The sequence below is a fragment of the Chaetodon trifascialis genome, chromosome 4, assembly GCF_039877785.1.
Source record: "Chaetodon trifascialis isolate fChaTrf1 chromosome 4, fChaTrf1.hap1, whole genome shotgun sequence".
In the NCBI taxonomy this organism is placed as follows: Eukaryota; Metazoa; Chordata; class Actinopteri; order Chaetodontiformes; family Chaetodontidae; genus Chaetodon; species Chaetodon trifascialis.
The window spans coordinates 9,671,709-9,699,586 of NC_092059.1; the positions used below are offsets into that span (position 1 = coordinate 9,671,709).

Here is a 27,878-nt window from a genome sequence, read left to right on the forward strand (position 1 = left end):
TTACGGCTAAGGAGAGACTGACACCATTCTTCTAATGGGCCTTCAGCTTCATCTAGGCTCAATACTCATCCCTGGTCTCCTTCATTCACTCACACAGCACAGTCGGGGCCTTCTATTCACCGAGGCTCCATTTAATATAGACGAAACCTAAGCCAGTCATGGTAGAGCCGTGTTGGGTGACCAGGCTGATCTGTGGGTGTATGTGCCTGCGTGCCTAAGTAAGAGAGTCTTAATCTGTCCGATTATGGCAACACAACGCACAGCTCTTCATGAAGTTTGTACGAGCTTTGAGCCGATGAGGTTGGAAACAAAAGCATCCCGTCAAAGTGATCAAAGAGATGCATTTTTTCTCTTTGTCAAACGTTTTTTACAACAAACTAACACCTTAAACTAAACTTGCAAAGTGGATTTTACTGAAAACAAAATTGGACTAGCATATGTTCAACAAACCATTGGATGTGGATGGCTTCTAAGTAGGTCCTGAGTTTACTGAAACTTCTCAAAAACATCCATATCAGAATCATGTTAATTACATACAGTCTATAATATCATATATAATACCATTTAAATTTAGAAATATCTGATCAAGAATAAGTAAGCAAGACCAAGAATCTGATTGAGCATTTCAATGGCAACTTTTGATGCATGAAAGTTTTAATACTTAGAGGTACACACATTTCAGTCTGTAATTAAAAAGAGGTTGGATACACAGCCCAATACACAAGACCGTATCATAATGAGGGCCCATCTAATCAGCTATTTTTAGACCTGTGTGTTGTGTGGTATGTCTAAAGCTGAGACACAATCAGGACAAATGCATGACAACAAGTCTGACTTCGTGACTAGACGGCAGCACAAAAGTCACAATGAGGCAGAGAACTGGAATGTAGTATGAATAAAAAACCCTCCTCATCAACAAACACAGACACACACACGCACACATTCTGTCCAGGCATACAACCATGGAAAATGTCTTTAAGAGTTCACATTGCGCAGTCTTGTACAGTGGAAATATATTATTCTAAAGCCATGCCAATCAAATGTTTCGGATGGAAACGAGAGACGTGGCGAGGGTGGGAAAGTTTAATAAAAATCTGAGTGCAGAGGAACATCCACACTGCCATACCAGTCATGACAGACACAGGCCATGCAGACTGCTGAAATACGGCGCCGAGCATTTCAGTTTGGAAAACAAACACAGCTATTATTGACGTGCCAAATGTGTGTATTTATGTATAAGGGAATAATCACTCTTTCATTGCTTTCTTTTCCGCAATACAAATTTGAGGCTAAATTATAGTTACAGGTCCATGGAGGAAACCGTGTTAATCGTGTAGAGCGTATTATTACTCTGGAAGCTGGACGAGCAGGGAGACGGCTGAGTACGAGGTTTTCCTGCCTGCTGGGAAACCAATAGGCACTGCCACCTCTACGCATGGACGCTACCCAGAAACCTGCATGAAAACTTTTATGCTACAGTAAGATGTTTTTTAGCGTGGCCAATCTGCTGGTTAAAATGACTTCTTTCAGTGAGTTCATGGACTGTCATTTGAGGCACGCAGTTAAAGCTCAGCACTGCTCCTGAAGGATGAAGGATGTGAAAGTGTTTGAACAGTTGATGTGGGCAGTATGTGGTCTTATTTTGGTAAATAATGTGGCAATCATACATCCTAGGTTATGGGTCTGACTCGCACTAAACTGACCAAAGTTAAAAATATAATCATGATATAAACCTCTAAAGCATACATGTCAGTAGGCTCCCTGTATCATCCATGAGGAGTTGCCTAAAATATAAAATGTTTATAAAATAATGAGCACACAGTTTAAAGTGACATAAACAGTTGTGTGGCGGCTGGGGCTTCTGACACAAGATTGATTTTACCTTTCATATCTATGAAAACAGTTTAGACCGCGCTAATCACATTAATTGCTTTAAACATGTTTAGTTTTCCTCTTTGAAACCTCGTCTAAGGTAAACCAGCACATCACCGCATGAGGGGAGCGACGCTGGCAGCACGGAGGGATTTGAGCCCCCTTTGACACCATCTCACTCTTGAGTGGGGGGGTTTCAGCAGCTCGGTAAACATTCGGGATGACAGCGAGGTCTTGACATGGCTGAAAGGGGCGAGAGTGGGTTGAATGGGCGGACGGGCAGCTGATCACAACAGACAGATTATGGGCCCAGCATGCAGGCTGGTGGAGGTGCGGCACGACTGAGGCCTTCATGGGAAATGACTCCTGACTGGCAGGGAAAAGGCCAAACAGTGTCGGGGCTAAAAGGCAGCAGTGTGCGGCCCTCCTCACATGCGGCGGCTCATTAGCAACCTGCAGGAGCCGAACATGATGGAAACAAACCAGCCGTTATGGAGGCGTGCGGGGAGGAAATATGGTTGCTGACAGAAATCTGATTAAAAGCTTTAATGAATGGCGTAAGAAGAGAAATGCAGGGGGAGAACAGTTAAGGAAGAGATTTTTCACTTTGGAAGAAAAGATAGTCCTTGCAGCCAAGGGCATCACCTATAGTCTTTTTTCCAGCAAGAATAAGATTAAATATTTTCACTCCTGACAGTCGATCTTCTCTGCAGTTGCTACAGATGCAGAGACTCTCCTTCGGCACTGACATATGTCTCTGCCCTGGGCAATATTTGCAGATCAGACCTCTGACTAATGATGAGGAGAAAGGATTCAACAGTTCGGCTGCTTACTAGCATGAAATTCACTATTACTCATGTTCAGAGGAGTCCCCATAAAAGAAAAAAAAAAAAGGTTCTCAGACGCTGACAGCCTTCACCGGTTCTCCACTATGATTAGTTTTACCTAATACATCCAGGCTCCTTCACAGCCAAGCGTGACAGACACGATGAAGGGCAAAGAGTTTTGGTGGCAAAAAGAAAACACTGCCAAATAAAACATGTTAAAGTGCCAATGCTCAAAAGCAGCCTGTATAACTTTATAAGTATGAAAAAAGGGCTTTGGGGAATGAGTTGGTTTATCACAAGGTGTCTTTCTCTGCCCTGACCAACGAGGAAAACCACCAACACTTCAGGATCTGTTCGGAGGGGAGGCTGTGGAGCAGAGTGTCCCGGCTATGGATAGGAGGAACATGTGCATTTAATCTGCCTGCTTCCAAATGCCCTGTGGCAACCACAGCAAAGAGCAGAAAAACGTAAATGGATGAAATTATATCCATATGATTCAACGAGACAGCTAAGGAGAGGCAGGTTTCTCATGCGCTTCGTCAGGATACAAAATTAAACACAGCTTTGCTAAAACATTCGCATTACATAGTTTACATATATCATTTCCACTGCGAAGCGGGACCCTTTTAGCAGCCAGCCTCATCTGTTGCGAGCAGGATTTTAATTTGAATCGAGGCTAGCGGTGGACTTTTTTTCTCCCCTTTTCACAGAACAGGAGACAAATGAATTCACACATACTTGCTTTGTTTTCCATGATGCATCTATTTCTCCTGCACTTTGCCTCCTTTTTTGGACAGGCTTGATTTATGAATGGTAAGATATGAGTGCACAGAGCAAATGACTAAAAGCGAGGGAGTGTTCTCCAGATGCGAATGAAAAAGCGAGCGGAGCAAGAGCTCAGCCGATAAATTGGTGGGAGGAAGTAGTCATGTAAATGACTAAAGAAATTGTTCTTAACAGCCATTTTGCACTCATGCCTGAATAGTTTGGGGGCCAGATTAAAAACTATGTGGATGGCACAACAGGAAGCATTCCTATGATGACTAAATGAGGCTGCTCACATAATGAGCCGGCCCAGCTGTTTTGTTCCTCTTGCAGACTGTTAGCTGGAGATTGAGGAGGAAGTGTAGTGATGGATCTGAAGCCCTGTTCCTGCGGTAGAGGCCTGGCAGAGTGCGAGCCTGGCTGCACAACAACATGGTGAGGCTTCATGGAAGCACTTAACCTGCTGTGATTCAGAGGCCTTCATTCAAATGTCTACCAGCTCTGCAGCCCTGCATCAGATTAGAGAGCTAAGATGTGATTTCCTCTTTCACCGGGCAGCCTGGGGTTCACCAGGTTGAGGGAAAAAGGAAAACAGGGTCACATTCTCAAAGAGATGAAGAGGACTGACAGGGAAGAGGATATTTCTTGTGTGTTATCATGCAGCGTTAGAAGAGAACCAAACAGACTTCCAGCTTGATTCCTCTGTTGCCCCAGCATATTAAATTTTCCTTCTGGGCAAAGGCTCAGAGTGTCAAGAAATCATTTTCACAAAGCCTTTGAAACAGATTCTACTCCTAACAAACAACGGACCACGTTTCTAATCGCATCTATATCAATACTTCTCGGTGACAGAGGACAGTGTTTGGTTGCGACAAAACCAGAGCTACAACAGCAGATTGCACAAACTTCATCTATCTGTTAAAGGGACAGTTTTTTGGCAGTTGAATATAGTGTAGGTCCTCTTACATCAATGTTCCATAATGGCTCTATTCAAACATGATGGAGTGTTTGCAGGATATTTGGGTCTGGTGCACGACAGGAGTGCTAAAGTCTTTTTCCTTTTAACTGGCTGCCCTGAGAGAGAGAGAGAGAGAGAGAGAGAGAGAGAGAGAGAGAGAGAGAGAGAGAGAGAGAGAGAGATTGTTTTTGTCTTTAGATCTGTACTATGAGGGGAAAAAAACACAAAGTTTTATTGCTCATTTGCTATGAAAAAAGAAAACTGGCTTATTGACACAATGTCGCGGTTTATTCAAGTGATTTAATTTCCTTGAGCGAGGGAAAAAAAGACAAATTGCTATCTTACTCTTAATTCAACCTTGAGCTGTCGCTGCCCTTCTGTGCATGAGACGATACTCAGTTTAGACTTGAGTCATGTTAGACGTGTTGTGCAAATGTTACTCGGCATGACAGTAAGATTCCTGTCGCGGGTTTTACAGAAAGGTGACAAGAGCATTTAAACATGAGACCAGCATGTGTAGTGCCATTATATTAACTGTTTTAAATGCACATCTGAAAGGGGCTTTTTACGTTTCTATGCAAAACAGAGCATGTACTTATTAGCTCAATAACCCCTGGATATGAGGGATATGGGGTGTTCACTAAAGTGAGGAGACACATGATCTTGTGACTTCTCATTCAGTGAAAGGCTTCTAGAGGAGCCATCTCACTTTGCCTCGTTTATTCTCACTCCCAATCCAAACCATTTATAATGGCTAATTAGAGTGCAATACAAAGCTTCCAGTGCCACAGCCATTAGTAGCCATCAAGGCATTAATTATAAACCCTTTAACGAAATCCGAACCCACCATGAAAAAGACAGACTGGGGGTTACGCAATGAAAATCCTAAACATGATCTGTGTTCCGAGCCGGCGCCTGGACTGATGTTACTGGCAGTCAATGCAGGATCCGGTTTGACGGGTCCATGAGCTACGGCGTCCTCTGACACCAGGGCTTCAATCTGTCCAGCATCTTTCACTCACACCTGCCTCTATTCTCACTCTCGCTTTCTCTCTCGGTCTCGCTCTGCTCTCTCTTACCCCCTTCTGCCAATAAGCTCCTCTTGCTCCAGCCCTACAATGGGGTGTTATGTACCTCGATGTGCTCCATGACATTTTATAGACGCTATTGGGGGATGACAGACACCAATTCAACAACAGCCAGAAATGACAATAAGGTTATGGTTAATTGATCCTCGTTATTGCTCTTTTGTTAAGAGTATTCGATAAATACTGTATCATCCAATGTAATGGTTGTCCTGCGCTTTGAAGTGATGTTTTTCATTGGATTGTCACAATCATCCATCATGTTCTCCTTCCTCTCACTTTGCCCGGGATAGATAACTTTTGTATTTAGGCTTTCTTTTGTCTCTCTCCCCCACAGCTATTCTTCTTTTACTCTAAAAGTTAAAATATATTTGAAGGTTTACAAGCAAAGGAAAGAGCCATGTCTCTTTGTTTCTTTTTACTTTAACCTGCCTTGTCTCTGCTGCAATTTCCTTATTTGAAAATTGTCCAAACAAAAAAGAAAATGTGTCACAGTACACAAAAGGCAACATATCTTGTGATTGCATTTCATTTTGGTCTATTGAGGCAGCTGGTAATGGAGAAATTGGCATGTTTAGATATTGCCACAGGTCTGGAAAGACGCCCTTGCTCTGAAAACAATTCTTGATATTAACCATTCGTGCTTTAGAAAGAACAAAAATCCACCACTGAACCACAGCATCAATCCAGAAAACCAAAGTACATTACCAGCAACTGATTTCTAACAGGGTGAATGTTTTGTTTTTAAAATGTGGATTCTTGCTGAGGTCAGAGACCAACAACACAATTTTATTCTCAATTAAATGCAAACAGGGTCACTCTTCTCTGCTGCATTTGCACTTTGTGATGTGAGATGAAAAGATTCAATCTTGCCTACTGGCTGTAAATTCTTTTGCGACAACCTGATATAATGAATACCACAGTTGAAGTCACATTTTAAGAGACTTGTTAGGTAAAGAATGAAACGGTCTTCTCCTTCTTTGGCAAAGCATTTGCTGTCCACAAAAGGCAAGGGTTGACACAGCTGTCTAGGGCTCACGCCTACTGTAGCATACACTGGGCGACTCTATAACTCTGATGTGACAACAAATAAACACTGCAGAAGTCCACTGAGGTGCCAAGCCAAATACCTTGATGCCAGAAGCACTATAGTATTCAGACAGAAAACATGCCAGCAAAATTAAACAATAGGTCAACATGGCATTGTGATCAACACCAGCCCAAGGACTCAAGCAGGGTGTAGGGGAAGAGAGTGCGTTTATGCAACCCTCTGGAGGGGGACCAGACCACATAGCCTTCTGGGTAAAGAAGCAGCTGCCCAAAAAATGTGGTGCAACTGAGATGCCATGGTGCCTCTAGATTTGTTCACTCCTCGGCATGCCAAGGTTGTGTTCTTTTCTGCTCTCTGTGGGTTTCAGCGTCCAGTTCCCAGTTGTGGAAATGTGGATACGGCTGGTCGCAATACATGAGACTGCTCTAGACAGTCAGTGTGTCAAGTCAAATCACGGCTCAGGCATTGTCAGCGAGCACATCACCATTCATTCGCATTTCGATAAATCAATTCACCACATTTTAGTATTCATATTTGATAATTCAGTCCACAGCAACATGTGTGTGTCCACTGTCCTGTAGGAAAAGACATTTGAATATAAAACCACTCCCCATTCCTGTGCAATTACGACTGACTCAAGCAACACGGCATTGGCAAAAATCCTGAGCTTCTACTTTTTACTGGTACTCTTCAGTAAACGTTTCGATATTTATGGAATATTTCCTTCAAAATTCTCATTACTCGAATGTTTATGTTAGCCGTAATATGAGTGCAAGCCTGGTACTAGCTGGCCTCGCACAATTTGCCAGTTAGAGTGCAGGCACACTATAATGCGCCAATTTTCCCATATACAATATTTATTTCCTGGCTGTACCTTAAATCATGCATGACGTGATCTAAATTTCTTGACTTTATGTCTTTCAAAATGAAACTGGTATGCTGGTGACACTGATGTTTTGTTTGTTTTGGCCCTGACAGGGATGCAGCTCGAAATCAGTAAATGACAGCTGCTACGTGACCCAGTACATAAGATCCCTGTTATGAGAATCTGGAAGAATAGAGGAAAAGCAGAAGGATATGCTCTGACTTAAAGGCTTCTACTTCTACTGTAATTCTGCCCAAATAACTAAACCAATCTGGTTCTAAAGCCTGCATAAACCTTTTTACATCGATGTTAAACTAATTCCAAAGCTGAACAGACTGAATGTGAAACAGATGTTTTCAGAAGTGAACAGAAAGCGAGAGGGCTTCTTTCTGGAGACAGTTAGAGATCATTGGGGTGTAAAACTCAATGGGGGAGAGGTAAAACCATGCTTAAATATCAGTCTCTGTAGTTCCAGTTCTGCTGGGTCACACCATCATAAAATAGAGTAATAGCAAATTGGATCATTGTGTATCGTGTCCTTATATGTCCCACTGCAAAAGATTTTTTGGTCCTGTGTCTCTTTCTCTAATTTCTCCCCACTCTCACATTATCAATCACTAAAGTGGACGTGGTTTTGGTAAAGGCTCACTATTTTGATGTATGTGCCATTTAACGCCACGATGCATGCCTCAATATTCTTCTTGGACCTTTCCATTTGGATCTCTCTCCACTCTCTCACTCTCTGGTGGGCATTTGAAAACACACTGAAGGTCCTCTCAGTGTAAACACACACGAGGCTCAGCTTGGAAAGCTTGGTGGACTTGTAACAAACGCTTGAGTTGTGTGTGCGCGAGGGCTCTGCTAATGCTTCAAAAATGCTCTTGAGTCCACATTCAGTGCATACCAAATCACTTGTCATACATAATGCCTTGTGATGAATTCTGGGCAAAAATGTCGTTTTTTGGGATGACATCAGTGGAGCTGAATTGCCTTTCTGGCTCTGTTTCTTCCAGCCTTCACTTCTTTTCTCAAACATTCAAATTAAACCCGGCACACTAACCACAGAACACTGCAGTGCATAATTTAAACTTGACACCCTTAACGTAAACACATCTTTCGCTACATAATTTATCCATACTTCTCTTCATGTTTATTTTGCACGGTAGCAGCTCAGTTTCTCATATATATTAGCTGCAGGTCTAGGCTTGTCTGCTGTGGTTCGATGTGGGTCTGGCTGGGTGGAGGGATACAGTCGTCCTGGGGTTGTGGCATGGCCCTGAGACAGAAGTGGTCCCGGTGTGTATAAATGTTCTTCTTGTTTGCTTGTATGGTGGGTGATGTGCAGGCGGCCAGGGGTAGATGTTGCTCTGGACTCGGTTCTTTGCAGTGCCGTCTGACAAGTCAGCAAAAAACAAAAACAAACATCTGGATGCTCGCCTCTCACCTCTGTTCAAGACACACAGCTCACACACTACCAACCGGCCAGTTTGGTGGGCATGTTTGTGGAGTGGCAACTGTGGACACAAAACGAGACCAGTGTGTGAATGTGTGGAGTGGGAGAGGATGGCAGTCTCAAAGGAGAAAGGACCCTTTATGTGTTTGCCCCCTAAAATGCCACAAACATACTTTGGCTATAATTATCTGTTTGACTGTAGCAAAGAAACGGTTAAGTACGCCTCCACAATGCACATGATCCATGACGGTATACAACCAAAATGCAGATCTACTGAGCACTAACAACCAGGGGAAACTTGAAGAGTCTTGAAGGTTTGCTTCCACAAAACAGCCCCCTGAACATGGCAGCGACTCTGGACACACACCCAAGCTTCATCTATACGATGTATTAGTAAACTGATCTGGCTCAGTAGAGAGGTTAAACTGATTAAGGTTTTGGATGCAACGCAATTATGACACAATCTCTGTGCAATGTATAACCAGCCGCAGCCCTGGGTCTTCAGGTTTCCGATACCAGAGCGTGATTAAATGCAGAGGAAATGGGGAAACTCAAAATATTGCATTCCAGACAAATGCAATTAGAGTGTATTGCATGTAGTAAATCTTACATGCTTTGATACCTTTCAATGAGGTTGAAAGCAAGGTAGCTGTAGCTGTTTGACCTTTTGTGGCTTGAGTTCAGTGTAGCAGTGTACAACATTTTCAGGAAATGCTTCATTGCTTGTATCGTGCATGTTTTACCAATACTGAATGTTTGTATTTAGAATGTTTCTAAATGCAAGAATCATCTGGGAAAAAGTTGCAGCCATCCCATATGCCATGATGGACAGCTACATGACCTCATTCCAGTCAGAGATGCTTTAAACCATGGATTCGGAATCCAAACACAACAGTATGAGAGCTTCTCAGCCAGCACATACGGCAGAAAGGCTTCTCCTGCTTCTTTACATGGGCACAATAATGCATTTGCATACGTGTCTCCCTTTAGCTCTGCCTGGCACAGCTCATTTGGTGGCTTGATCCCAGCTAAATTTACTCTGCTAAAAGTTAACATGCTCACAATTTTGTTGTAGCAAATTGTGATTTATGACTAGAATCCAGGTGCAGAAGCTCTGCATCGGCAGCTCCACACCTGCACTTTCATACATGCCAACTTCTGACACTTTCTGGCACAGTGTGGTATTTTCTGAGCAAGATGTTTCTTTGCAAGAAATTTGCACAAGGAACTTAACCAGGAAATCCTAATTTTGTCACTTGTCCAATGAAAACACACTAAAATCCTGTTAAAACTAGTATGGAATAAGGCCACAACTGTTGTCATGCTGATATGCATCACAAAGACTGAAAAAGAGGGAGCAACTGACTTAGAAATGGACAACTTCTGAGGTTAGAATGAAAAAAATAAATAACATTGAGAGTGGGCTGTACGGTGGCGCAGCAGGTAGTGCGCGTGCCTCACAGCAAGAAGGTTGCCGGTTCGATCCCCGGGTCAGACGGGAAGTTTGCATGTTCTTCCCGTGCATGCGTGGGTTCTCTCCGGGTACTCCGGCTTCCTCCCGCAGACCAAAAACATGCTCATTAGGTGAATTGGTGACTCTAAATTGTCCGTAGGTGTGAGTGAGTGTGAATGTTTGTTTGTCCTTGTATGTGGCCCTGCAATCGGCTGGCGACAGGTTCAGGGTGTACCCCGCCTCTCGCCCATTGTTGCTGGGATAGGCTCCAGTCCCCCGCAACCCCGAAAGGGATAGGCGGTATAGATAATGGATGGATGGAACATTGAGAGTATATTGAATGGTCACATGGCGAAACACTGAATGTCAACATTGAGTATAAATTAATTAAATTAAACTTTGCCTTTCATGCCAATAATTTGACTGAGGATAAATACTTCCTCAGTTAAAAAGGACATGACTACAGATGACAACAGATGTGTCAATTTTACCAGAATTTTAAATCTAAAATGTCATCATTAATCCAATAAAGAAAGTTTTATTTTATTTAACTTACTTCTTGTTATACTTTGATTAGATTCCATACTTATTTGGACAATATTTATGCATACAGCATAAAACACTCCAAAAATTTTAAATATTTAATATACAAGTATCATAGAATAATTAGAAAAATTCAATAATCAAAATTCTATGTATAAAGCCATTGACAAACAAATAAAACCGCTACAGTAGATTTTTTGTTACTTGAAACCGAGATTTTCAGTGTGTGGATAAACAAAAAATATCTAGAGGGGACACTGAGGCGTACGTTGTGGTTGCGTATGTGCAGTAAGTGTTGAGTGTATCAAAGCAGTGCTAAATGATAGATAGTGGGAGAGAAAGAGGGAGCGAGGTGGGGGTGGTGTTTGGGGGGTTGGAGAGTACTGGACCACATTACTACAAAAGATTGACTGGAAAACTTTTTTCAGCGTGACAAGAAGTTGGCCTGGCCTACTCAACAAGGAAAACAAGCAAGATCCATCAATCCAGGGCTTTCATTCATATGCCAAAACATCAGTCCCAGAGCCCCTCTGCCAGCAATTTCATCATACAAATATCACATGTGGACAGTGTTGTGTTACTATTAGCATGACAACCGGACTACCAAGCAGCAGAGTAGCCCTGACAGAAAGACAGAGGATAACCGCTGGATGGGATTATGGGTTTGTAGAAAGAAGACAGACTATCTAGCTACCTGGTGAACGCATTTGCCTGGGGAATGACTGACAAAGTTAATTCAGAAAATTATTTAATGGGTAGCAGAGGAATGGGGCCTAAAGATAAAGTGCTATAAGTTGATCCCCGCCAGGTCCTTATTTGGGCCTGATTAGGTCTTTGCATTAGTGCCAACTTGACAGACTTGAGTAGCTCCATTTCCAAAGCATGCAGTTCCTCCTGACATGCTGAATCAATGCTCTTTCTCGCCTATTGACCCTGATTACTTTAAATGAGCCATACACAGACATCTCCTCTCCCACTACACTGGAGTGAATGTGTGTGTGTGTGTGTGTGTGTGTGTGTACAGCCTGAGGAACCAGTTGGCCTTGCTGATCCACAATACTTTGTGTTGGTAAATTGGTTTCCACGCATGCCTGAGTTCCTTGGGTCAGTCTGAATATCTGCAAGTTGTTGCTGTTGGGTGCAAAACATTGCGACTGCAATTCTTTCAATTTTTTCTGAGGAATGACATGCTACTTTAAAGAATGAGAAAAGGTGTCTTAGCTCCTGAAAAGCTAACATTTTGCAGAAATAGCAGTTATATCTGTTTATGTCTGAGCCTCTGAGATATACACCATGATCTTTAGGAGCTTCACATATTTTCACTACTGGTAGTTTTGGGCCCAGGTGGTTCAGAAACTGGACTCAGAGATTGTGGCCTCTAAGCTGGCCAGACAGGCCAGAGTGTCAGAGGCTCATACGGGTACAAACACATTAATATCAACGTCACTCGCCGCCCGCACCCAGTGCCCAGACAGCTCCAGTTTCAGGCGGCATTCAGAGGAAAAGCCGGGTCATGTGCTGAACCTCAGTTTTAATTAGCTAATGGCACTCCCTGTTTCATCTCCTGCGTCTGAGCTGATTGCTCACAAAAGAGTCCATTTACCCTTGAAAACACACGCCATCTTGGCATCGGCCCCTGCTCTATGTCTCAACATCTGCCATGGGATTTTGCCAGTCTCCTCCAAAAATCAGTCTAGTAAAGCTGGTTTCACACCAGTGAAAAAAGAGGAAATTCCATGATCTACACTTTTTTCCAGCAGGCCTCAACATCCAACTTTCCTTCAACAAGTGGTTTGACTGAGTGGGTCAGTGAGTGTGTGCGTTTTGGTGTTTGTCTGTGTGTGCGCGCACATGTATATGTGTTTGGACAGGTTCCCATTAAGCAGCTAATGCTGGCTGTGTTTCATCATTGTGAAATGGGCGAGTGGCTGTCTGTCTGCCCTTTGGCTCTCTACCATATGAGGAACACTAAAGTATGTGAATTTACACTTTTCTCAGGAATTTTCTTCTGTTTTTAAATAATTTGTCAATTATATCACCTCAATGGTATGAATCCAGGGAAAAAAAAAAATAGGAACTTTAATCACATAACAAAAAAAGTCATATTGTAAATTACCATAGGCCTGCTGCATAATGGACACATGTTGACCTCCTTGCGTAATGAGATATAAATCACCATTAAGAACACCTTACTTTACTTACATAAAACTCGATAAGCATACCTTATTTGATTTGTATTTTCAATCAGGTGCAAAAATAAACATCTAAATTGAGGCCAAAATTGTCTGAATAACTTTACCTCTTCTTTTGTGACGTTCTAAAAATACCACCTTTCCAAATAATTCTTACTTGAAAATCCTGCATGTCAAGACAGTGTAACAAAACTATTGAATCAGGTTTCATGCCTTGAATGACTGACTGAATCCTTTATCCCACAACAACATAACCTCCTCTAATAGCATTTAAAGTATATTATTGTTTTGAATAAAAGAATGACCAAAAAAGGTATGCCAAAGAAACCAAATAAAGTAGACAGCCTGAAGTGACTCTGCCATATAAACGCTCTGTCCTTTCCACTCAGGGAGCTTCCACGGTTCAGGAGGATATTTTCTGACCTTCATAGCTCACAGTCCAATCTTCAGACACTTCAAATCTGCTGGGCCAGCGTCTGACAAAGCAGAACAATATCAAAGTCTAGGACCATGTCAGGGCTACTCTTGCTGGATATATTTTCAATATTTATGCAGACACTGGAAAAAAAATGTAATAAACTAAAACAACAAGTGAATTAGGCATGAAACACAACAGGATATTGCAGAGAGATTATGTTGTTTCCTTTCACTGGTGTGCCTTTGGTGCTTGCCTGCACTACACAACAGCCCTGGGCTGGCTTTAATTGGCAGGGAAAGGGAACCAAACATATTTTCTAAGAGGTAGCAGGACTTTTTAAGAGTCACAAACTCAGCCATCTACATATGGTCGGAACCAACTTTTTGTAAATGTGGAATTTCTTAAAATATTAGCCAGGTACAGACTGTGACAGGCCCATGCTGGGGTCGGGGTACAACTCTGTGTTGTGATAATGACTTTTTCCTGCCAAGACGCAGCATGAAGCAAGTGCTGTGCAGATGTATGAAGAAAAAAAAAGGTATAGCTTTTATGTGTGCGCGTGTAGATAGACAGATAGACATATATACTGTATATAGATAAATATATATACAGAGAGAGAGAGCGAGCGAGAGGGAGGGAGAGAAAGAGAAAGAGGAGACAGATGTGTTATGTTTGGATGTGAGGATAGCCCTGTTTCATGACTGACCGCTGGAATCTGCCGCTGGAAAGATAATAAAGGGATTAGCTCCGGTTTTTCTAGACCATTTGGTCCTAAAACAGAATGTCTCATCCGCTTCCTCTACACGAATTGCTCAAATTCTTGAATGCCTTTGTCTATTGCATGAGCACAACAAACACAAGAGGCATCAGTGCTTGTGGCCGAAACAGCACACAAACTCAGCCGAAAAAGAAGGATTTGGGATGGACACAACTAAAATACAGGACCTTGCATGCGCTTTCAAGCACACACAGAGACACTAAGTTTCAGTACACAGTGCTTACTTAAATACGTATAGACTACATGCAAACACAAACACAGTTACCAATACACACAGAGAGCATGTTTATTTTCTCTGGCCCTCCAAGTTTATCTGCTGAAGTCCCACATCAACATACATTCAATCCCTGCTGATTAGATGTGTTGATTCAAGCTTGAACACGTTTCACAGCTCTGTTTATGTTCTGTCAGAAAAGCAGGAGTGTTACAACCCAAAGTACTGTACATGGAATCAATACTTCCTATTGTGAGAGTCAATAGAAACAATATCCTCATTTTCATATTACCCCATGGCTGTGAATATGTGTGTTTGTATGTGTGTGTGTGCTTGAAATAAGGGTGATCAGGAGGTTAGGGTGTATAGCAGAGTTTCACAGTGCCTCATGTCTGCAGACAGAGTCCAGTTGCTCGTCCACACTGAGCTGAATTGTTTGAGTGTTCACATATGGTAAACATCTCCAAAAAGACACATAAACACACACACACCTTCACAGTGACATATTCATGTACACATCTATATACCATATGCACATTCTGTACTAACATTCACTCACTGTCTATTTGCTGGGTGTCACCCAAATGTGACTTCAGTCCTTGTCGGACTAAAGATACATCTGAACAACACTCAAAAGAGAGCAACAACACCAACGACAAGAGGAAAAAAAAACACATTCAGAATCAACAGCAAACTTTTCGTTCACACTGAGCCAATGAAGCAGAAACACTAATAACGTAGAGTAACACAAAGCAGGGAGAACAGCAGCAAAAGTTGAGTTTCGGTCTTTTTGGCTTCAATCAACCCTCAGCTCAGATGCACTAACAAATATCAGAATCAGTGAGAATCAACATGAATTACTTACTGTCCAAATCCAGAGAAAACTGCCATAAAATATAACTTTCTGTCAACAAACCATCACCTCAGTTAATTTTACAAGCCACTGTTACTTAGAAAAACAAACAAGACCTGGATTTTTTCTTTCTTTTCAGAAAAAAAGGGCTTGAGATAAAACAGGTGCTGCAGCAATATTGCAGAGTAAGTTTTTCAATAATTAGAACTTGGATGGGGTCCTGAACTTGAAGAGGACCACTTCTGACAGGGGCTTTGGGTGAAACCGTGAATTGAGCAAGACTAGCAAATGTTACCGACGATCCCTCTGTGGCTCCCTTCTCCAGACTACTACATTTCTCCTCATGTTTGGCTTGGATATGAAGCCAATTCACTTAATACTTGTGGGACAGCTAAACATTTAAAGCTCCCATTTAAAAGGATCAAGTGTAGGCATTGTTTAGTTATGTTAACCATATGTGTTGGCTTTTCATGATCTGAATCCCTTCTCAAAAAACAGAGTGCTCATGAAAATAAACATGGCTTCATCCTACACAAATTGTAGACTAATTGTGTATTTGGACTAAATCATTCTTAAGGTTGGAGGGCTTTTTCCATTTGCTAGGGGACGCTGGGGAGTGACAGCTTGACAGTGATTACTGTGTTGATTTGTGCAACTGGAGCCTTACCTGTAAAGAATACAACCACAAATCTATCTATACTGACAAGGTAGTGCTGCTCTTACAGCAGCTCACTTCCTCAGTGGGGGAAAAAAAAACTAATTTTTTACATGTTCCACTAAAAATATAGGAATTACAATCATAACTGTTTCTCAACCAAAACAAAATAAAAGTTTATGTTGAAAGGTAATCAGCAGTGAAGCAAGTCCAGGAAAAAAATGCATGTGCATCTTGAGGAAAAATCATCTTAAGTGACCATATTACTTGAGAAATATGTGCTTGTGTTAAATTCAAAAAAAGAAACATTTAACAGATGGTTGCAATTATAAGACAAACTAGACTCATATTAAACCAATAAATGCAACTTCATACTTTCAAAAAGAAGCAAAAATTAGTAAAAGGAAGATAGCTGACCGTGAGGGGATTTTCTAAGATACTGGGTATATGTGTTGGGTATATAACTGCCCACTGATGTCGTTTTTTTTGGGGTCAGGCCAGTATTGGGTGGATAATCTCATAGGATTATGATGACTCACCATACACTTGTTAGGTTTCTCTCCGGAGTGGACTCTCATGTGAATGAGCAGCTTGTAGCGGGCGTTGAAGGGCTTGTAGCGACGAATGCAGCCAGCCCAGAAACAGGTGAAGTCCTCACCTTTGCGCTGGTCGATGTGGACCTTTTCAATGTGCCTCACAAGCTCCTCCTGCTGCTCATACGCAGCACTGCAGTCAATCCAGCGACAAACCTGCTTATCGGCCAGTGCTCCTCCTCCGACTTCTTCTCGCTCTGTGGCTTTGTGAGACCCAGGAGGGCCTCCAGAAGTCGGTTTGAGTCCCAGGGAAGAGGTTGGTGCTGTTTGCTGGCTCTGGTGGTGCAGCAGGCCCCCAGAGCTTGGCCCCATGTATTGGTGTAGGTGGTAGGGTGGAGGCATAGCAGGGCGAGAGGGGTGGTGAGGGTGACGAACTTGACCACTACGACCACTCAAATGATGGTGATGATGATAGTGGTGCTGAAAGAGTTCGTCTTCACTGGGAGAAAAATCATCCAAGGGCTCCTGCTTGAGGGTAGCCCCTGATCTTTGGGCCCCATCCAAGAGAACCCCAGCTTCAGGACTGGGATGCAGAATCCCAGACATCAGGCCCCCACTCATCAGTAGCCCCAACCCGTCTGAGCTTCCTCTTCCTCCCACACCTGCCCCAGCTGTTCCTCCAGCCCCACGGCCCTGCAGCATGGAGCCCTGCTCCTCGCACAGCCCCTGGCTCTGCCCCTGGCCCTCCGGCTCCACTGATGACACTGAAGAGGAGGAGGAGGAGGAGGAGGAGGATGAGGAAAGGGACAGCAGGCAGGTGGCGGGTGAGGATAGCTGACAGCTCTCCTGTAGTGTGGCCTGCTGGGGGCTTCCGTGAGGTGGGGGCCTCTGGGTGGCTTCCCCTGAGCAGGAGTTAGAAGGTGGGGATGTAGAAGAGGAGGAGGAAGAGGAGGAGAAGCCGGCACTGCTGGCGTGGCTGGGCGAGAGGTTAGTGCGAAACCCGTTGACGCAGGCAACCATCGACATCTGGGAGGAGGAGCAGATGATGGCGGTGATATTGATCTCTTCGGACGCAGCGACAGTAGCTGATGGGGAACTTGCGGCAGCAACGCTGCCAGCAGCGGCGGTTGACTGTGAGTCCAGGGACGGGCAGCGTCTCTTCAGACTGCTAGCACTGAGCAGCCGCGCTGAATGACGGGAGCCAGTTGGGGACAAAGCAAGTGGGGAGGAGCCATCTTCATTATTAAACGGTTGCACTGCATCCCCTGACACAGCACTACCTACGCCGCTCACTGTGCATACGCCACTACCGTTGTTGCTAACATGCGCCGCTCCAACTATCTCGTCTCTTGTCACCCCGAAAACTTGGCCTGCCCTACAGTTCTGAAACCCGGCCTGAGACGTACTATGGACCCTGGACCCTGTGCTGGAGAACTTGTAGCCCATCGAGTTCTCCTGTTTGATTGAATAAGGGAGAGAGGAGTGAGCCCCGTTGGCACTACCGCAGCCCAGGCCAGGTGAGGCCCCCGACAGGGTTCTTTGGAAGGCAGAGGAAGATCTGTAAGGAGAAAAAGACAGAGAGAGGAATATGAGCGCTATTAGCTCACAGGCTGATGACAGATACTGGCTGGTTGATCCTTCCCACCAGCAGCACTGTCAGAGTTTAGCCTCCTGCTTACCCCTCCTCCTCCAATCAGTTTCTCAGTATACATAAAAATCATGCCATCCTATATGAGTCCCACTGACCTAAAACATTTCAAATAAGTCTCACATTCATCATAAGGAACCTTATGGAACAAACATTAACATTGTAGGCCATGTTAAGGACTGACATAAGATGATGTTGGACACCAGGTAGAATGCACTACGGATGATCCAAAGTATTTTTATGAATAAATGAAACAGGATCTTCTGGTAGTGAGAGGATATGAATGGGCATTTACGACTAAGAATAGAGAGAGGGGGAGGGATGGATGGCGACTGAGACTGAGAGGCCACTGGCTAGTGTGTCCATCTGACAGGCTTTGATGACACAAAGGGGTTAAACCCAACCCAACATTGGGGATAAATAGGGAGTCACCTGTTTTGGTGGCATAATTGCAGCCTATGAAGGGTCACCGTTTACAATACTGTGTATTATGGTGGGAATCTTTGCCCTTCTGAATGGGGAACCCAGGTCAGATTTCTCCATGCGTTGCTGTGATCTCCTACATAATCATTCCTGTCAGTTGGCTCATTATGGATTTTGTCCAAAGCCCCTGAGTGATGTGAGAAGAGCTCTCTTTTCTCTGGGCTGTCTCATGAAGGAATCGTCTTTGTCTCTTCCCCTGAGCACACTGGGGGAAAAACAGAGCTAACGCTAGCTAGGATGGGAGAGAGCCACTGGCAGACTTTGTCATCGTTGTTGTTAATAAAGACTTGATCCCCCCCCCTTTCTATTCAGAAGCGCCATTTCCTGTTTGGCTGTAGTGAAAATATTGAGAGACAATATGAGAGGAGTGAATGTTTGTCCAGAAGCACTTTTGGTTGGAAGACTGAGGATAGAGGGCAAGAATGGAGGAGAGGGAAGAAAGAGGGCAAACCCCACAACAGAGAACTTCACTGGAAATTCTTTCTGACTTGACCAACAGTAGTCAAAGAATTGCACAACAGAAGAATCACATTAGTTTAACATAAATGTTGTACTTTGGACCCCTTCAGTGTTTTTTATGAGACTGGGTAAAGCTTTCCAGATTCATGTGTGCATTCTGATTCACAATAGCAAAGATAATGAAAAACACATTGTACCTGCAAATTGTTAGTAATACTATACCCAACAGGAAACATTCAAAACCGGAACAGGAACAAACCGTTTTAAAGCAGCAATGATCGTGACAGTTTACCTGGTGTCTTGGTGAGGGCCATCCTGCAGAAGGAGGTCGGGTGTAGGTCTGTCGCAGTGGAGGCTCTGGGTATAAACCCCCCCTAAATGACCCCCCACCAACAGTGGCAAGCTCTGCCCACATCGCATCAGGGCGCCCTCAGCGTCACTCAGCTCAGCGTCTACATCCTTCTCTGAGCAGTACGCACCATTCACTGAAAGAAGACCAAGAGAAATATCACTGAGCTGGCTAAATCCTTGATATGTGAAGATATTAGTGTGTGTTTTAGCTGACAGAGCAGTGACCCTATGTCATTCGCAAATTAAAAACTGGCAAAGCAGACTGGAGCAAGTGATTTACTGACTGCCCTTTAAGAATAATCAGTTTATAGTAGGATCCATGCCAGCACTGACATGTTGAAATCCTATTAGATTATGAATATTCTCTTGAGGAATAACTGTTGGCTGCCACAACTGTAGAGTCTTGTGATATATGGAGAGCTCTTTGGCAAAGTCCAATTGGTGACAGTAAGAGTCATGGCATAGAGGTTGTTTGCAAAATATTATTGCTGGAGTAATTGAGGAATTGTGTTCCAAATGTGAATGGGTCCATTTTGGAAAAATAAACTAACTCAAATTAGTGTATCCGGACGATCCAGTTAGCAAAAGTGTAATCACTGTATCAATCAAGAAATGAAATTAAATACGGTCCCTTTAAGTTTACCCTCACTTGTTCTAATGTTATGCAATCGATACTTATGTGAAAGTGGTGACCTCATTAATTGATTCAGTTGTTGGTCACTTTATAATGATTGAATCTATCTAATTAATTAATTATTAAATAAATGTAGTTTTGCAGGAAAGAATGTTTAATGTGTGGTGTAAGTACACCGTGATTTACTCTAGAAGTTGGTTCAGATTCTTGAGGATGTTTCACTTCTCATTCAAAAGGCCTGTTCAGTGATTTAAGGTTAAAGTCCATCAATGTACTTAAATGTAAAAACCAACCACTAATGGCAATGGAGGAATCATTTATAACAAATGAATGCTTCATATCTATAAATGACCTGTTTGGTGGGGGGAAATGCATGGGAAAATAAGTGTTGCTAAATTAAAAACTGCCGTGTCTTCATCAGTATTTATTTGTCTTTTTTATAAAGCAGTTCTATTCCTCAGGCAGAAGCCAAACATAACTAGGCATATTTTCAAGATTTCTATTTTTAGCATCATTTTTTATCATTCTAGCATGAATATCTGTTAGGAAATAAAGGTTTTATGAATGTGGCGAAAAACATGAAAAAGAAAAGAGCGAGAGATGAAAGTGAACAAAGGGAGGGCCTCGGTGTATGAGGAAATATTTGTGAAGGGTAAGCCGATATCCCCACAAACTCTTATGTAGGCGGCCACACGTCCCCTGTTCCAACTTTCCTAACTCAATTTCTCAAATTCAATTTTCTCCTAACGATGTTATTGACAATGTTATCACACACCATGAGCTATTATTAATAAAGTCACTCAAACACCCTTTATGTGAGAGAAAACATAAAAAGTCACTGGAAATGAATGAAAAAGGACATAAGAGGCAAAAATGTACTAAATGTGAAAATAGTGACATAAATATTGAGTCAAACTAAGGATTTGGGCTACAGATGAAAAAGGAAAAAAGACTGACAAAGGAGAAAGACATTACAACATGAGTACCAGATGGAGGCAGAGAGTAAACAGTGGAGGAGAAAAGGGGAGGAAGTGTTTTGGAATTTGGGAAAAAGGTTACAAGGACGAACAAAAGACAAGAGAAAACAAGGGAACTTTGTGAGCCATGTTATCCTCAGTTTAAGGAACATCTTTTCACATATCCCTCCTACGGCTGATCTATCCTTAGTCTCCTCTGCATTTGTCTTGTCATGGGTCACAGCGGAAACACAAAGAAGTGGAGAAAAGGCCGAGCGAGCAATGCAAACAGCCCAGTATCACCAGGGGACCGTAGGCACAACGCTGGTTTCACTCAAAGCCGTTAACAGAAGGCAAGATGTCTTTTAGCTCTGGTCTGTTTTCAAGCAATACAAATCGGTCTGTTTACCAAATTCTGGATTGTTCTGTCTTTTTTGTTTTACTTCTTTTTTTTTCACTGCTTGTTGGCCAAGCATATACAACTGTGTTTCTGTATGAAAGTTTCAAGGCCCGCTGATGTGAAGCCAAGTGTTTCCCTGCCTCAAGTCAGGATTAATTCAATCAGGATGGCCAGAAGTGACATGAGTCAGGATGGAGATGACTAACATCATCAGAGATCTTTTAATTTGGTCTTGACTGTCCATATGCATGCACACAGCACAAACAACCAAATGAAAGCACTGTCATCATAAGGAACTGGATGGACTGGCAGTCGGTCAGTGAAGCCTTGACTGGATGCACATGCTCTCTCTCACACACATATTATAGTCACCACCATATAAAACACAGACCCACACCAGGCAGCCCACTAAATGTAGCCACAATTATGAGACAATGCTCTTCCAAAGGTTACTGCTCTGTTCCACAATACAGAATGGATCTTAGCCAGGAAAAGTCCACCATGTAAATGAATTAAACACAGAGAGAAGACCCAGAACACTGACTACCTGTCTGCAAAGTATTTTACAAAAACAGACTGATGATAACACAAATGATTTCCAGCATGATTTACTTGGAAATGTAACACCTGAAAAAATATTCGCTGCCAGAAATCACTGAATGGAGGTTGCACTGAGCTTGGTTTGCTTGGTCTTCTGCTGGCTATTGAACCTGAAAACATTTTGGGAACCAGTGTCTTCCATGTGTCTGTAGAACCAAGGTTGGAAACTGACACCTGCCACCCGCCAAATGACAACAGTTTTGGGCGGTGGTGAAGTTGCTCAATCTACCTAAAGACCACCATCTGTCTAAATGCCACGTCCAGGTAAGATGGTACAGGGTACATGTACAGATGGTACAAAATCAGCCTCAGAGGATACGGCTGCAATGAAGGCACGAAACAAGATGAGCATATTGTTCAGGAATGGCCATGCGATTGCGTCATCAGTTCATGGTTCATGTGCATGTGAGTGTACTATGCGTGTTTAAGAGAAAGAGACAATATAGCAGTAAGTAGTAAGTAAAATGTTGTATGACTTGATTATGGCTTCTGTACGGCTTCTTGTGATCAGACAACATAAAATGTAGGAACTCATTTCACATGTCCAGTGTTTAAAAATCTGCAATGATCTGGAATCATCACTAATGCTAAAGTTGACGTGCTCTTAGTGAACATGTTAAGCACATGGGTAAGTTAAGGGATGTTGGATCAATAGACCACCATGCGGTTTAGATAAATGACATCTACATCAGGGAGCAAGAACAAAGGAAAGAAACAACGTTATTCATTTTTGGATTTTCCAATTAGCTCTTGCTGCCTTTGGAGCCACCATGCAAACAAACCTACAGTAGCTTCCATTTCTTTGGGAGAAGTTTTTTCTTGTGTTCTTTAATAACAAATTATAAATATATCTGGATTTTTTACCTCCTGTGAGCATCTGGCTTTCGCATATGTTTTAAGTGCATCTAGGAGTTCACATGACAATTTGCAGCATAATCATCAACCGGTCTGGTTAAGACAATGAGTGTCATTGAAAGCCTTTTTGCATGGCTTTAATTTACTTGTTCAAATACAAAAAGGCAGTCATGAAGTGTTGCGAAACCTCAAGTGGACTAAACTATCTCAATCCTAGAGACACCCTCTGAGTGTCTCCGGGACATTAAAGTCAAGAGTGTTAAATGAGTGTTAAAGGTCTTGATCCCCCCCGCTGCAGAAAGGTAGCGCACCGCTGATTTAGAGCTTTGCTACATTAACAAAATCAGTCATGCTCAGGTTGGGAAACAGGCTCCTCAACATATGGTGGCTTGGACGGGACCCAGAAGTAAATTCAGTCTGTATTGAATGTGCCATGGTAATTCAGCATCGAACATTTCATTGCGTGTTAGAGACTAGTTTGATCAGGAGGTGGAAGCCAAAGAGAGCATCAGGGCCTGAGGTGAAATGTAAGACCGTTCAGCAGCAGTGACAGGAGGGGTGAGAGGGGGAGAGTCAGAAACAGAGAAAGCTAGAGTGTATGCATGTGTGTGTGAGTTAGTGTTAATGAACGAGTGCATCAGTGAGAGAGAAAGAGCGAGGAACGACCATTTTTCTTTTAAATGTGCAGAGTTCATGGGTGGTCTGTTGTGCTAGGCAGCTGTGTGTTCATCATACTTTACATTCCTTTGGCTCTGGATTTGAATCTTTCCATGTTATGTTGTGGGAAAACTGAAGTTGCTAAAAAATATCTCTCTGTGTAACCCACTGATATAATCAAAAGTCAAGGTACCTTGTGGTTTTTGACCACTAGTAACTCTATGGAGCAATGTTCTGGGGAGCAGGTCCTTGTTTTGTTAGTATCATGCACATGCACAACTTCACGGACGACACAATATGCATTCCTACCACCAGCTTCATGCTATTCCACTGAACAACAGTTGCTGTTGTCAGTAACATGCAAAGAAGCATAGCAATGTGCCTGCAAAGAGGAAGCAGACAGCTATCAAGTAAAAAAGATGTAAATGATACAAAAAAATGAGGAAGGAAATGCATTCAAGAATACACTGGTTAGAAACATGACTGTAAACATAACTTTTGTTTGTTTGAAGATTTGTTCACATGAAAACTCCACAGGGCACTTTTAAATTGATCTCAATCTGTAGGCAGGCACAGTACTGTAAGAATAAATCGTTACATGTACAGTTTATCCCTGCAGATCATATGTTGAAATGGAGTTCAGCATTGTTTCCTAGTCTAGTGTTCACCTGAGAACAAGCATGGGATGCTGGTCTGATACACACAGTTGCAAGCATTCAGGCACAATTAGGAGTGACGGCGTAAGGGCGTGAGATCAAGGATGCAGGGGCAGAGAGAGACAGAAAAAGAAAGAAGTAGGACAGTGCCAAAAGCACCAGGGGCAAATGTTGTGATCAGCACAGAGACCATGTACAGATGTGCTGGCTCACCTTCACAAAGAGCCACTGATGTCAGCATTGCCAACTAATGACACAGGCACAAATAAGGACTGTATTGTTATCTGCCTCTTAAAACACCACCCAAAAAAAAAAATCACTTTTGGAACAAGGACTCTGGACAAGAAACAATCCCAGTTGATAACACAGTGTCTAATAATACTCTGTTAGATCTAAAGTGGTATCTTCCGTTCCGTGAATGTCATCACATGGTATCTATTCACTGACTCTGCCTCCTCTCCTCTGCTGTATAATTAAAGAGGCACGTTCCTTTCAGTGAGCATCACTGCAGGATGACGGTAAACTGAGGAGCTCAGTGAGATGTAAAAGAGGAGAAGAAAAATTAAAGGCACAGTATGCCAATTTGTATGCTCCATTGCACATGAATACAAAATTAATGCTTCCTACAAGAGTGTCATTATAAAGGGATAAACGTGGTTACTCGAGAACTTGTTTTGGGACATGTATGATTATTTTTTGGCTGAGGTTGTGAAGGGAAACAAGGTTCCAATCACCCTGCAATATGCCTGCTCTGATGTCATCCATTTGTCATGCTTCCTTCTTGTCAAAATCCTTTGGGAACACTGCACATAAAGCCATACAACTCAGATGCATCACGACTGTGAGTGGAAAGTGCTCACTAATCCTTTTCCTGCTGATGAATGCGACCACCGTGGCCCTGGTGCCTGAGAAATAAGACAATAGACAGGAACAATGAATAAATGCAGACTTGATAATTCTGATAATTAGGGCACGACTCACTCTTTAGTGGAAAGTTGCGGTCACTGTGACGGTGATTACATTGATTGTTGAACACACTTCACATACTGGATGAATTTCACACTGTGGATCATGGCCAGTTAGGGTGCACTGTAATTGTACACCTATACAGGCTGCCTCAGGGGCTGATGATCAGAGTCATGTTCAAGTTCAGCAGTGTTGTGCCTTGGCTAAAAACTCTCCCCTAACCTCAGTGACTAATAAATGACTAATAAAGCAGAGCAGACACATGTCTCCAATCTAGCAGGACTTAACCCCTCTGAAACAACATCGCCATTATCCCAACGTACGCAGTTTTGACTGCACTACCATACAAAGCATTCCTGTCTATACAATACTAAAAAGATCAAACCACATCATCACATAGTTGAAAGTCTATGTTGCTGTCTCCCTCAATGAATCTCTCTTCTTCTTGCAGTCTGTGGAATCATTATTTCTCCACAGACAACACCAGTCCTCCATCTGATCAGCAGATGGTCTGGACAGCATTATTAAGTGTAATTGGTGGTAATCTGGGGCGATTTTTTATGTCGGTGACACTTCATTTTCTATAATTCTCGCCTCTTCCTTTTAAGTCACCTAAGGTTTGTGTTAAGTGCCAGAGTGAGACCGTGCTTGTGCCAGCGTTTAATGCGTTCAAGTCTTCAGAGACATGCAGGCCTCAATGAAAAGCAGATGTGCAGATGGATAAATGGTTTACGGAGAGGAAAGAGGAGCGATCAGAGGTGTACTGTATTTAAAGCAGGAGGAGGCTGTTGGTGGTGGTGGTGGTGGTGGTGGTGGTGGGGGGGTGTTAGAGAGGGAAATGGGATGTCAGGAGCTTGATGCAAACATCTGAACCCAAGGTACAACAAGCTGCCAAAACCGCAAGACAGATGCCTCTGGAAATCCAATGTGACACCTCAAATGGCCCCACTTTGACTCCATAAATCATAACATTCAGCCCTTAAACAGTTAATAATGATAATTTTATTCCTGCCTGCCCCAACACCCCCACCTGACATCATCCCCGCTCCTGCCTTTCAACATGAGACAGGTCAACAGATACAAGTGTGCGACAGCAAGCAGCAAGACTTTGCAGAGGGGTGCTATGGTTGTGCGTCTTGTCCGGTGCAGATGTTGCGTATTAGGGTCCAAAGCCTTTCCCGGCCTCTGAATCTCATAACTCATGTCTATATTTGTGTCTGCAGCATAGGCCCGGAACTTATTTGTTTGCTTAGTAATGGATGTATGATTGAAAAACCTGGGGGCACAAGTAAATGAAAAATAACAATGTCTACAAGGAAAGCTCTTCTTAGAGCAGGTGCAGAGCAAGGGAAGAAGAAAAACCTCTATTAAATTACTGTTGGAGCACAGAAATGTCAGTGTTTTCGTAGCAGGATTACCAGTACCAGCAGACATGAGAACTTTCATGAGGATAAAATCAATTTGTTCTAACTGATTTTAGCTGATCTCAACCAGGTATCTTTGTTCTTCCCTGTTTTCTCATGGTCATTTTGGTTGTACAATAACCTCAGATTAGCTGCTAGAAAGTTGAATACAACAAGATACATGCAAGAAGCAGAAGGACTCATGTGGCTCCAGAGGCATCCAGCTGCAAGCCTCTACTATTTCTGGGCACAGCACAAAAATATCTTAAAGGTCAACTCCAAAAGAGTAACAACATTTAAGAAATCATTAGTTTATATTTAACTGAGAAACAACTATGAGACCAGTAATCCGAGCAAACCTCTTTGTGGACACATCTGGTTGTTCATACTAAGTGGCTACAAAGTTTTAAGCCATACTGATGAATTCAACGGTCGGTAAATGATTATCTCTCCTGCCTTTTAGAGAAGAGGGCACATGTTGTGGGAAGCAGGCGTCCTCGTAATACCAGGCTCTTCAAATGGAGCAGTGCTAACCGCAGTCATGAACACAAACAAATAGTTGGCAGCCAACAACCCTACCATCCCTAGCCCCATCAATTTACCCCACCCACCCCATCCCAGTGCCAGGCTTGGTGCCCGCCAAATCCCAAGGACCAACCACTTTACCACATGGCTTAAAGAGAGGGCGCTGTAAGTCAAAATCCAAACTGAAAATGTTGTGATGATTATTATGTGACTACACACACACACACACACACACACACACACACACACACACACACACACACACACACACACACACACACACACACACACACACACACACACACACACACACACACACACACACACGTCTCTCTTTCTCACTCTCACACATCTGCACATACACACCCACCCTAAAGAGAACACACTCACTCTGAATTCTACCAGAGGATGATCCACTGAATGACTGTGGTTGTTCCTGATTGTTCCCCACAGCCTCTAACTAACCATCACAGCCAATCATTTTCTCTGCTGTCCTCCTTGATTAACATAATTACAACTTTAAACTTGTGCATGTCACCACCTGGTGGTGGCACCTTGTCACTGGTCATGCCCTCCAGGCCATCCTGTATGAGAGCAACTCTTTCAAAAGGTGATGTGCATCAATGGTAGAAAGATTAAAAAAGACCTGTAGATAATATAGGTTCAACCTCAGATCAGTCAGTTAGAGGTTACATATAGTAGTTTTAGGTGGGTGAACCTAATAAACTGGCCACTGAGAGTATATTCTTTGGGGCTATTATTTGCACAAT

General features: G+C 42.9%; 1 protein-coding gene across 1 annotated transcript in view; it reads right to left on the reverse strand.

Moving 5' to 3' along the window:
• The window catches only part of LOC139329764 (zinc finger protein GLIS1), a 71,844-nt gene that overhangs the window by 21,726 nt on the left and 22,240 nt on the right, over window positions 1-27,878 (reverse strand). The window contains exons 2-4 of the mRNA XM_070960201.1: window positions 25,106-25,112; window positions 19,398-19,590; window positions 16,522-18,073 (exon numbers count right to left, since the gene is read on the reverse strand). Of these exons, the coding sequence (XP_070816302.1) occupies window positions 16,522-18,073; window positions 19,398-19,590; window positions 25,106-25,112 (1,752 nt within the window). The remainder of the gene's footprint in view (window positions 1-16,521; window positions 18,074-19,397; window positions 19,591-25,105; window positions 25,113-27,878) is intronic.